General features: G+C 39.1%; 1 protein-coding gene across 1 annotated transcript in view; it reads right to left on the reverse strand.

The window, feature by feature from the left end:
- Positions 1 to 3,475: 3,475 nt before the first annotated feature.
- Positions 3,476 to 12,886, reverse strand: part of PRKCZ (protein kinase C zeta) — a gene marked incomplete at its 5' end in the record, with an annotated part of 45,974 nt that continues 36,563 nt past the window's right edge. The window contains 6 exons of the mRNA XM_084274551.1: positions 3,476 to 3,908; positions 5,183 to 5,298; positions 10,560 to 10,649; positions 11,197 to 11,276; positions 11,501 to 11,620; positions 12,065 to 12,152. Of these exons, the coding sequence (XP_084130677.1) occupies positions 3,821 to 3,908; positions 5,183 to 5,298; positions 10,560 to 10,649; positions 11,197 to 11,276; positions 11,501 to 11,620; positions 12,065 to 12,152 (582 nt within the window). The 3' untranslated portion in view covers positions 3,476 to 3,820. The remainder of the gene's footprint in view (positions 3,909 to 5,182; positions 5,299 to 10,559; positions 10,650 to 11,196; positions 11,277 to 11,500; positions 11,621 to 12,064; positions 12,153 to 12,886) is intronic.

Below are 12,886 nucleotides of genomic sequence, written 5' to 3' on the forward strand. Positions count from 1 at the left end.
GCCTGTTGAGGGTCTTTTTAAATCCTCTCCTGTCTCTACAAAATAGTTCTAGTGCTGAAAATAGTGCTAGGGGATGTCCCAGAGACCCCCTGGAAGTACCCTAGAATCGAGTGTAAATCCCCCAGGAACCTGTTTTGTCTGATGCATCGTAGCTGTTCTGACTCTCAAGGTGTCAAAGAAAAAGCTGAACAGAAGAGAACTTATTTCATATAATCCCCAAATTTGCCATCTTTTTTTGTCAACAGGTAACCTGTGAAAAGCAATGAAAAAAGCACTTGTGACTTCAGTATTAACTTGTATAATTGTAAAGTTGTTTCTGTGCTTGTATGTATGTTAAAAGGAAACACAGCCCAGACCTAGTAAAGGGGGGGGGGGGGAAGTTATCTTTCTGAAGGAACAGGGGTAAATTCACAACCTTTCTTGGAAGGTTTCTAAGTCAGTATCCACTTAACTGACATGATCAGTGTCAAGTAAGGAGGCTCCACAAAGAACATCTCTTGCCAGTTGCACATTAATAGAGTCAGTCAGCCAAAACAGCTGCTTTTTGTATCACTTCCAACCCCCCTTTAGAAACCATCAACATGTGAGAATAAAGAACACCCAGGGTTTGGTTTAGCTCAAAGGTCTTCAGAAGACTCATCTACTATTTTGGTAACTTGATAGTAGCAGGTAAACAGCGTAAGCCTGCAAAAAGCACCCTTTTGCATGAGTGACTGAGTGACATTTAGCACTGGTTCAGTAACAGCTCCTGGGAGGGATGAGGTGACCCAGAGCAGGTCATTCATGATTTGCTGAGCAGGGTACCCTGTTCCTGCTGTAGCCTGTGTCTCCAGCCACAGCCTCACAGCTGAGATGAGTTTCTTGCCAAAGGGCTACATGCAAGAGAACCCTTGTGCCCGTTCCAGCTATTGTGACCACAAACACCTCCACCTGCTGTGAAGAAAAGACAACACAGACTAACAGACTTCAAGATCCACATACCACTGCCCTGGACCTCAGGAACCTACAGCTCAGGTGGGACCCAGAGGTAGAGAACAGAACACAGCATCACAGTACAGGAGGAAGCCTCTAGATCTGGGGTCTCTTCGGAAGGTGCGTGTTGGACATAGCTCAGTTTGCTGAGAAATAATAACAGTCTATTAACTTTTTCATTAAAGTCTTTAATAGATGTGCAAGAATATAAATGATCTTAGCTGTTATGGATTAGTATACCATCTTCTGCACAATTAAAACTGGTCAGCAAAGATCCCAACTAATTAATTATACAAAACTACAAGAACATATTTACTGTTTTACAATCATTAAATTAGCTAGAATTTTCATTTACTATTTCAAATAAGACAACTATATATCATTACCAGATCCATTTGTAATATATTAGGATTTTTTTTTCCAAACCACACATTTAATTACATCCTTCATTTTTATTTATAAAACAAGTACTTTATATAAAAAATTTCCCCTTCATCATGAACAGAACGTAATTCAAACACTTGCACGTGAGCAACCAAACTTGTATCCAGCAAACTATTTGGCAACACAGCAACATTGTAAATGCCTGTAAATTTTGAAATAAAAATCAAGTCCTCTTTACAATGTTTGTTTAGCAAATGTGTCCTTCTGTTCTTCCTTCCCTCCCACCCAAAATGGTCCGAAACCTAGAAAAAAAGGTTAAAAAAAAACACCCAACCCACATTTCCAGTATGTCCATTTTCAAGTCCTACGCCCTGGCGTGTCAAAGGACAGCTTAATCTGTCGGGCTTCCATTCATGAGCTGCCTGCAGTCTCTCTGGTAACTATCAGTTAGTTTGATTACCAGGGGAGTTTGAAACACTGAAAGAAAAATTATCCAGAATAAGTAATTGCCAGGGAGAAGGGGGATAAGGAGTATTTAAAAAATGTCAGATCATGTTTAAAAGGTAAAGGTTTCCTTCAGTAGGTAATAAATAAAGTATCTAAAGTCCAGGCATTTGAGGCAAATACTTCTGACTGGTTAAATTATTTAGTGCTGATTAAAACACGTTTTGCTTAATATGAAAAGCTACAGTCCAACGGAGAGAAACCCACAACTTAAATCTGAATGGGAGAAATAGAACTAAATAACCACAGTCTGCAGGGCCATGGCTAATGAGGGGATACAAAATGTAGATTGTTAATCAAGGATTAATTGAAAATTTTAAACAATGTTTTGGCAGTCTCGTCCTAGCACCTCATGACTTGGATGTGAATCCGAAAGATGTCATGTTCAGCACCTAATGCAATGCTGTACCCTGAGAAAACCATATGTTAATGTAAAGAAAGTGAAAGCGTTGCAATTTATCCTGCATTTTTACACCAAATGAGGTGAGATGTCATGGCACAGGGTTTCTCATTGTATTTCCTTCCCACACGATCTCCCCAAGCTCTCCAACCCACGCAGGATGGTTAAACCAAAGCTGAGCCAAAGGGAATCCTGCCTCCGCCGCCACTGCTTAGAGAGGCTGGAAAATCTTCACCAGCAGCTGAAGTTCCAGCCAGTTTCACACTTATCCTCAACGTAGCGATGTGAGCTTCTCCAAGATGATAAATTGTTAACCTTTAATGCAACATACCCTTCCCCTGCCCCCCCCCACCTCCCCGTTTCCATGAGAAGGGATTTGATAAGTTATCTTCTGCTTTATTCAACTTCTTAGGTATTCTTGTTCTATTATAAAAATTTACTACTTTGATGCAAATCATTTTACCAAAACATCCCATTCTCTTCTGCAGAATCATTAGTTAGTAATATACACTGAGTAACTGTAAGCAGACAGTTTATCATAAGTAGGAGGTGTGCTTTATCAGGAAAATGTATTTTATATTATGGTTATTCTAGATCTACTATTTAAACTTTAAGGCTATGTTTTATTATGCTTTTGCTCTATTTCTGAATACTTGTACTGTTGATAAAAATACTTTTCAAAAATCTAATATACAACACAACATCACTGTAGGTGTAGGCACTGCTTAAAGTATTTTCAGAAATCTTTCCTGTGCAAATTTAGTTCTCTTCAATCTCTACATTTTGGTAAATTTGGACTTTGAAGCAAAGGATTTGCAAATTGATACTGTAAATTCTAATTTGGAAGTGATATTGCTGAGTCACTCTGCATTTCAAATTCTCTAAAGTTGCAAATGAACATCAGGCTGCAGCCATGAGCTGTATGTTTCACATGGAAATGGTTACTTAATATTAACGAGCAAAACTTACCAGGTTTAAGAACGTTCCAAATAATGTAATAACTCTTCAATGCAGTTTATCCATTTAGGCACTTAAATCTTGTACCCAAATTTATGTTTTGATTGCTAATAAAACACAACTCCTTTTAAATATAATCTGAGACGTTTAGACAGGTACCACTTGTGAAAAAAGGCATCAAAAATAAGCTTCAACACCACCGTAATATATTTTATTCTTCAGGATGTTACACTGTAATATTCTTCAACTGGTAGCTCATTGCATCAAATGTCTGTAGAAAGCGTGTAGATCTCAAAGTGGTTCAGAATCTCCTTTTCCAGGGATGCAATGAACACTTGAATCCTTCATGAAACAGGCACAAAATGCAAATTCCTTCATTAATGAAGCCAGTTGTGTCAGTGCCCAGAACTTAAGAATCACTAAGTGGCAGAAGACACCCACCAAAATCGTTATTTCTCTTCTTTGATTTTCAGCAGCAATTTGTTTGTTAAATCATTGGTCTCCGTCCGAAATCCGACAGTCCCCCAGCCTGGCATGCATATACTGTAGGTAAGGATAAATTTAAAGGTCATTCACATTGTCCACAACGAAGATGTAACTCCTTCATACCGTTTCTTCTGTTGACAGCAACAATGGATTAATATATTCAAATCCTTCAAACTCTGACTGGTCTATTCGCTTTATTATATCTCTGAAAAACAAACAGAAGCACCAGGTTAGTTTTATCAGTCACAAACACTCTCTTTGTCGCTGGGCTTTTTCTTCAAGTAGTAACAAAACCTCACAGAAACCCCGGCGTATCAAGTTGTGCAGACACAAAGATAAATGGGGAAAAAAATGAGTCTCTGAACATACAAATACTTAAAACTCACGTTTCATCCCAGTACCTAAAGCAACAGGATTGGAGACTTTGAAGCATCTGATAAAAAGTTTCTTCTGCCCTTCTAGTTAGGCATCACACACACTTACAGTCCCCAGAACACAGCATATAATGACTGGTTTCTAAAACCAATTTACAAGTAAGCAATGGGTTATTTTGCTGTTAGAAGTTGTTGTATGTAAGAGACAACTTCTTTTAAGATGTGATGCTCATAAAACTTCCCACTGTATGTGGGCAGACACTTGGTATTCATAATTTTGTGGTCAACTGGAACCTATAAATATGAACGCCAAGATGAATATTCCCTGCAGTTCTTCATTGTCACACAAGCAGTAACTGGAGCACTTCACACTCTGGTTTCCTTTGGCCATTCACTTCATGTACGCTGGACTCTTAAGAGAGAACAGGTTGTGAACTATGATCTGCAACATGCAGATCAAATTATCTTTTGATTCCTCTTGATTCCAAAGGGAGCCCAAGTTCCAATTTTACATTCTTCCACTTCAGTAAACCCTCAGAACTGTCTGCAATTACTGTCTGAAAGAGTTTGGGCAAACCAAGTCTCCCTCTTACTACCCAAACTATAGCCTGGTGTCTTAGATCCCACCTTGTACCTGGAGTTTCTTCCTTGGGGTACAGCAATCACTCCTCAGCCTCCAATTCCTTTAGCCACGCACTTTTTCTTCCTGTTGTTTTTTTCCCACAGCACATTTAAATAACAGCTTTAAAATGTTCCTGCTACCTCAAGCTCATTCTGAGGCCCGAGGAGCTGTGCATCAATTATTTCTCACAAGTACAGAAATGCAAGCTACCTGGCTCAGGGGTCAGATTGCCATCTCTCCTTTGAGTGCCCAGCACACCCCCAGCTGCAAACCAATAGCATGTTCTGAACTTCTATTACAATAAGAGGCAGTCTGATGTATCAGAATTAGAGGTTATACATGATAAGTAGGATACAAGACCTTAAAGTCTAGACTTCACGATGTTCTGATGTACAGAGTCTCCCCTTTGTATTTTTCAAGCAATTCACAAATTAATTTAACACCTTAACACACAATCGTATTTGAGGAAAAAGACAAACATACTCATCATCTGGGGTTAGCTGCACAGGTTCGCTGGTGAACTGTGTATCAAAGTTATCCAAACCATAATCGTCTGTGATCTGAGGCTGAAATGGAGGTGTTGCTTGCTTCTTCTCCAGCTAAGAAAGAAAATGTAAGATGGGAGGAGACAGATTAGAACACTGAACGTTTACAAAATCTCCCAAGAACAGCAACAGACACTGGCTCTGGAGTGCACACACAGAAACGCTGCTATAGCTGAGTTTAACATGGTTGCAGATAAACACATGAAATACTCTAAGTTACAGCAGAGTAGATTTTGGCAATTTAGCAATTGTTACCACCATAACCATGTCATACATAATAAATAACCATATATTTTCATAATTCTATTTATAACCATCTAAAACACCAATTGTGAGAAACGTTTAGTTAATTGGTATGGTGCCTTCAGAGAGCCCCTTTAAATTACAGCAGCTCTGACTACGTAGACCATAAATGGAATCAAGTCATTACTGTGCCTGTAGAAGAAAATGATACAAAGATTTGTGATGAGAATGCAAAGAAACCTGTGTGTAAACCCTGTTCTTCAGCACTAGGACGTGTATCTCAGCATCCTTTCTGATCACCACTTACAATACATTTATCAGCGCTGCTACTCTCCGAGTGTTCCAGTTACATCCTTTGCTTCCACAGCTGTTTGAAAGGGTCTTACTAAGGATTTCCTATGTATGACACAGTTAGGAACCTGGTTTTCCCATGTAACATCAGTAAATTAAAGATTAATCAGAAGAACAAAGGAAAACAAAGAAATCCAGGCTTCCAGTACCAAGCAAGCACACTTGTCACTACCGGGTGGCTTTTTGCTCAGTGGGTCACCTAATCAGAAGTCAAAGGACCTTAAACTGCATCTGCACCCCACTGTCTCAGAGCTGTCACAGAGCAGGGGTAGGGGACTCCCACACCCATCACCCTGCAGTAGAGAGGGTGATGCCCAGGCACAACCGATGGTGACACAGCCAGAAGGGTAACTGAATTCTGGTAGCAGAGCCAGGCAAAGGCACCTGTGAGCGTCCCTGTAACTCAGAACAGGCGATGCTGCCACTCCTGCTGCAGGGAATCCTTTGCTCAGATCACAAGCAGACAAAGATGCCACTGTTTATGTTTCTCCCTTCAAAAACAAAACCAAAAGCTCAACACCATGGCTTAAAGACACCAACACAACCTCAACCACCATACCTGTGTGGCAGAGTTCACACTGCAACCTTAGCAACACTGGCAGCTTCCAGACAGGCCAGTAAAAGAGACTAAGCGAACATACTACTTCTTACATCAAGACCTGCAAATCCTCTTAAAGGGCTTGCAGATCCTTCAGACTCCAGATGTATCTATCACTGAACAGTATCAGCTTCCATTAACAACCTTTTAAAGACTGTTCCTGAGGAAGGGTCTCGAGCTTCAGTGAGGAATACATGACACCTATCACACCTCTGTGTTAGGAAGTTCAACTGAATTTTGGAGGCCTCTGTGCTGCTGTATGCCAGGCAGAATAATGTAGTTGAGCTCTGAAGTCTGTATGTCATTCACGTGTCCACCCCAGCACATGCCAGAAAACCTTTCTGCCACCATCTGAGGTGAGGCTTTTCTTCATCTCCCTGGCCATTCTATGGACTAGATGTAATTATCACTTCCAATACTGAAATTATTCAAAATGTAAACAGATTTTCCTCATCCACAACAGAAGTTCAGACAAACTGTACTGGCTCCCAAATTCTTAATTTGATTTTTTAATGTAGTTTCATAGGAAAAAAGGGAAGGGTTCCATGTGTTCAAAAACAATACTAACAACAAAAGCTAAATTTACAGAAATAACAATTGCATACTCATACCAGACATAAGTTACTATAGTAACATTTTCTATACTGAGTAAGAGAAGAACTCTATAAATTCAATGACATTAAATGCTATTGGAGAGAGATGACAAAATACCTAAGTCATATACATTACAAGCCAGGCAACAGACAGCAGTATAGTTACTGTTCTGCATTTAAAAATAGAAGTCCATAAATAATTCAGCCATTCAAGTTCTCTAACTTGGTAGATTACACTCAGGACTGAGAAATTCCCACGCAGATGCTCGCTGTTGCAACACAAGAGTTGGCACAATACATTTACTTCTGTTCCTGAGGAACAGCATTTGTGTCCAACTGAAGTACACTTATTTCTGATATAACATAGGTCATAAATAAAAACTGCAATTGCAGTTTGCATCTTAAGGCTCAGACTGGTATTTTATTGTTTTAGAGTTGCAGAGGACATCAGGATGCAGTAAGTAAAACAGGTAGTTTAGGAAATAAGTGTGTAAGTATGGGAAAGCTGCTGATTATATTTAGCAGGAAGGGAAACTCAGGCCAGATTAACTGCAACACATTTGTGCAGGGTAAATAATTTTCAGGTTAAAGGCTAGTTCAAGGAAATCTTACCACCTCTCAGCAGTGGAAACAAAAATCAGTCACTTAATCAAATTCATAGTAGCAGAGATACCACATTGATTCCGAGATTTGTATTCAGTTTTAGAAGCACCAAAGCTACAATCCCCACAATCCAACTTAAATAAACCAAAGCAGATAAGAAGAGTATGAGTGAGAAGTAGGTACTACTGACCAAAATGATTGCTTAGATTACCAACACAGGTAGGAAGCTGGTTTTAAGCCAGGACATCCCACTATCCTTGGCATGGTGTAAACACCATCACAGAGAAATCTTACATTCCAGGTTTAAGACAAGAACATGATGAACACGGATGAAGATAGAAGGAAATCACGAACTGGGCAGTGAATCCCAAACCATCAACATCCCAGCAGTTACCAGGTCTCAGAAAGCAGCATGAAACCAAAGTCCTAAGGAAAACAAAATCAGCTCCTCCCAGCCAAGAATGGCAACATGAAAGAAACAGGAAAATGGGTACTTCAAAATGGAAGTTGGGTGGTAGGATTGTCATTGTGAGTCAGCTGTAGCTGTGTGTTACCATTTCAACAGCAAGGCATTCAACTGGGTGTTAAACATCAGGCTGTCTCATGTTCTCCTCAGCAAAGCATAAAGCATTCTTAACTAAACCCTGTAGGGAACCCACAGCCTTTACCTTGAGAAAATGAGTGAAAAGATTATACACTGGTATAGCTCTAGAAAAAACCTTCCTGCTGCTGCACACAGCTAATTGCAGCCACAGCTTTATTGTTCATTTTTCAGCATATAATGGATAAATACCTAAAACAGGCACTGGGATAAGAACAGGCACCATATACTGAAACAACCAAAAAAAGGTTTCTTGGTACTTCCCTGAAAGCTGCTAAGCCACCCTGTACACACAGTGAGTAATGTGTTCTCAGCTGTGCCACACATCTCAGATGACTAACACTAGGGAAAAAATGTCCATGGCATATGTGTTCATCTTACTATTATTTATTTTTCCATTTTACTCAAGCTTCACACAGGAAAATCATTTTAGTCAGCATTAGACTCTTGTTCCCTTGTGTTTAAACTTGACTATTTGGAAAAGCTTTTAAGTGAAAAATCTTTTCTCCTCATGGCCTGCATTTCAAAGAAAATTCTAATAATTAAAAAAGCTTTCCAATTAATTTTTCATTTTCTCCTGAATATATTTCCTAGTGCTGTGGGAATGTAGCTTAAAGTTTCCCTGACATTTTACATCCTCCTGAATGGCACCATTCTGATCATCTCACAAAACAGCATCGACAACACCTAAATATTTCCATTACTTCTTCTAAAAATAGATATTTAATACCAAAGCTTTCAGCCAAAAAATAGGCTTAAAAATCAGAATTAAAATCAGCAAGTGTTGACCAAGTACCAGCTGCAGTTAAGAGTTTTGTATAGAAATAAGCAATACCCATCCAACCACCTTCTCCCTCCCTCCCAACTTCCCCCCCTCCCCCCAGTCCATGATGCTTATGCTCTACCCCAAACTCAGGCATTACAGCATCACTACGTAGCTAACAGACAGACAATAACACTTATAGGCTTCAGGGAGAGCACAGAACAAGGGAAGCCTGACAGAATTAAAGAGCCTTTGCTAGATGAATACTTTAGTAAACTCCAGGTATCTAAAGCCTGGCTTCTTCTGTAGTGGATGACTTCACTGAAGAATGCCAACAATGAAGGTCTGAACAGCAGGCTTCAAAGGGAAAATGTCATCCTGCAGTTTGCTCTCCTCCTCTGAACCTCTTTCATGTTATTACAGCCTGCCTGTTTCTACACTTCTGGTAGGCTTCCTGGGACTATGAAAATATTATGTGCATATTTTTCACTGTTCAACTAGGTATTAAAAATGTAATGCTGATAAGGCAGTGTTCCTGACTTCATGGTTTTATTGCTCAAGTGTCAATAAACATAACAACATCATTTCTGTGATAGCTTTCTATGATGAAGACAGAAGTAGCACAATTACCAAGTAATAGAAGCTTTTAAAAACTACAATTTCAATAAAATTTTATGGCTGCAACACCACTGAAACGCCAGCCATCCACTCCACCTTCCCTCAAACACCAGCAGCAATAGAAAATAATAATCAGAGAATCCTTTTAAATAACCACACTGCTTTCAAGCCACATCCTCAGAGAAAAAGACCTGATCCTACACACGCCTACTGATGTTACTAAACCTTGTTACCTACCTGAGTAATCCTACTGATTCTAAAACTTAGATAATTTGCAAATTCAGGGCTTTTTTTAATGTACTATGAGTAGACTACAAACCCTTCATGCACCTGAAGCACCATGAAGCAGCCTTCACATACCTGAAGCTCCCAACCAACTACACTCAGGTCCCATCAAGGTTTCTAATTCACAAGGGAGATGAAGTACTGGAATAGCCTTCCAGGAGTCTGGTTTTGCTGGTCCACCCTTCCTTTTTCAATGGATCTTGAAATGTTTACTAACAGGACTATAGGAAGTGACCACCCAGAACAGTAAGGCACAAATTTGGATACTGAAACATATGGAGTTCTTCACCTTGTGCATACACTGTGTAAATTTACAGCAGCACAACCCAGCTCATGAGTTTGCAGAACAGAAACAAAGGAATAAATACTTCCACCAATGCATTAGTATGTTTTCTTTAGATGTTCTCTAAACTTCATCATGTATTTTAAAAGTGACACCCAGAAGCTGTAACCACTCTCAGTGTTCAGAAGCAAGACAGGTTTTTGGTCATGAAATTAAGTTTCCATTATGTCCTATCACCTGGAGAAGGCAAAATCGCTTTTACACTTACAGAAAGGAACACCCTTCTTTCTAATGTGGTTATCACACATGAACACCATTAACAAGCTCTAAGAATCTATACCTTTTGAACACATAGAAAGAGAAGTAATGGTTTTTACCAGATCCCAGTCTATGCTGCGGAAAAACGTATGAGACTTGATATCAGAAAATCCTGTCTGTGGCTGACAGCCCAGCCTTTCTTTGGGATCCTGCAGGAAACACAGAGACTCCTGTTACACAGAGTAAGCCAGCTACACCACATGCACAACTCCAGCATTCCCTGTTACTACACAAGCTGCTGCTACAACACACATTGTATGGCTATCAAGGATTTTCATTCCATTTGGGACATTTCTTTGAAATTTCATTTTTTAAATTATGTTTTATAACTTCTCAAAATAAAATAAAAGGTATCTAGATTTATTTAGCAATGTGTTAATTCATACCCTTCTTTTCGGCATGAAGAAGTTATAATGTTTCTATGGATTTCAATCTGCTTAACTGAGTAGTATTACAGATGAGTTCATAAACAAGCATAGATTTTGGTGGTATTTTTCACTAGGAGCAGGCTTTTAAATCACATCTGTGCTGCAGAATTCCCTCAGAAAATTAGCAGTAGGGTTTTTAACACAGAGGATGCCAATGTTTTGTATATTTTCTTAACATTAACCAGATTAACTTCTTAACTGTATTGCTTTCAACAGGAAGCTGGGACTTCCAGCTCTTAGATGCTAAAAATAAAAGAACATTATTTACCTTGTTTAAAAATCCTTTTAACACATGGGAAGCCTTGACAGATAGAAACCTTGGAATCCGGATTGGCTTCTCCAGAATAACTGTTACAGGTTCAAAAAGAGGAACATTAGGTTTTGTTTGATGACATTGACCGTGATTCCAATACAAACACACTATTATTTAAATATGTTACCATTTGGAAGTTGGGAAGACACAGTAATTATCTAAAACATTCCAAACTGAAGTGTCCTACTGGGACCATTCATTTGTAATTTTTCTCCCCCAAGAAAGAAAAAGGGGAAAGAAAGTATCACAATGACTGTACCTTGGAAGAGGTAATCTTCAGTGTTCATGTCTGGATTGTCAGTAATAATATCAAACGGAGACCTTCCTGCCATCATTTCAAACATCAACACACCCAGAGCCCACCAGTCCACGCTGAACCCTGTAAATATTTGCAGAGAAGATGTTCAGCCAGGACTCCTTGAATTTGGGTGTTGCTTCTCACAGAGATGAAGATTAATGGCCTGGTTCTGATGGAGATTAATGGCCCGGTTCGACAAAGCACTGAAATTCTCTACTTCCACTGAAGCCACAGACATCATGACTGACTTACACTGTCACTGCATGAGACTGGGGAGAGTTTAAGAAGTGGTTTTGCTACAGTATCATTTAAAAATTGTTTTTCAGGGAAAGTATGGTTTCAGAGAAGCTGAAATGAGTGATTGCAAGAGAAAAACAAAAATAGCTTTAGTTCAGGAAAAATCTGTACAAAACATTAATTTCTTAAAAACGTGGAAAACTAAAAGCAATTGCATGTGAACCAACCTATAACTAAAATTTTGCTTTGTGATTTATTATAACTACAAATTGTTTAGTCACAGCTTACCATATTCTTCTCCTCTGAGGATCTCTGGTGCAATATAATTTGGTGTCCCACAGAAAGTGCTTGTAGTGTCACCAGGGCCCAAACCTTCCTACATGCATAAATCATTTCATAAATTAAAAGCTGACCTCCTTTTCTGGGAATTTACCTTAATTAGACTTATAAAGCCAAGTTACTTAGGGAGTCTAAAGACCTTCCCTTCAAAAAAGGCAACGCTAGAGCAAAAGAAATACTCATGTTGCTCAAAGCTGGTTTATGACTTCACAATTTATCTTCAGCAAATTAATTGATTAAAACTGAGTCACAACACATTTGTAACAACATTTTCATTACTATTTAGAAATGCATTTAAAAAATTCAGATCAAATCCAATTTGGAAAGTCCTTTTCAAACAGTCTATGGGAAAAGCCTGATTTTTAGAATGAGGGAATCAAGCTTTTTGCACAACTGCTGCATTTCAAGTGATGCCTCAACCTGTGCACCGTGTCAGGGGAGAAACATCCTAGCCCAGCACTCTTTGAAATCGATGCAGTATCTATTCTGAGGAGGGAATGAGATGAGCATTCCTCATTACATCACTGTAACATGTCCTAACCATGTTCTGAAAGAGGTTAAATAAAAACTGGTATCATACACTCAATCCTTGGACTTTCAACACACAATGCCAGATGCAATTTTGGGTGTAGAAACTTTCTCTGACCAAGACACAGAGGGTACTCTAACCTCACCTCACAGACTGGCCAGAAACACTGTAGTGGGTTCAAATCAACAGCTTTAAGGGGGACAGCAGATATTTTTCTGAGTTTCCAACTGCTTCAGCCACAC

The sequence above is a fragment of the Gallinula chloropus genome, assembly GCF_964237585.1.
Source record: "Gallinula chloropus genome assembly, chromosome: 23".
Taxonomy (NCBI): Eukaryota; Metazoa; Chordata; class Aves; order Gruiformes; family Rallidae; genus Gallinula; species Gallinula chloropus.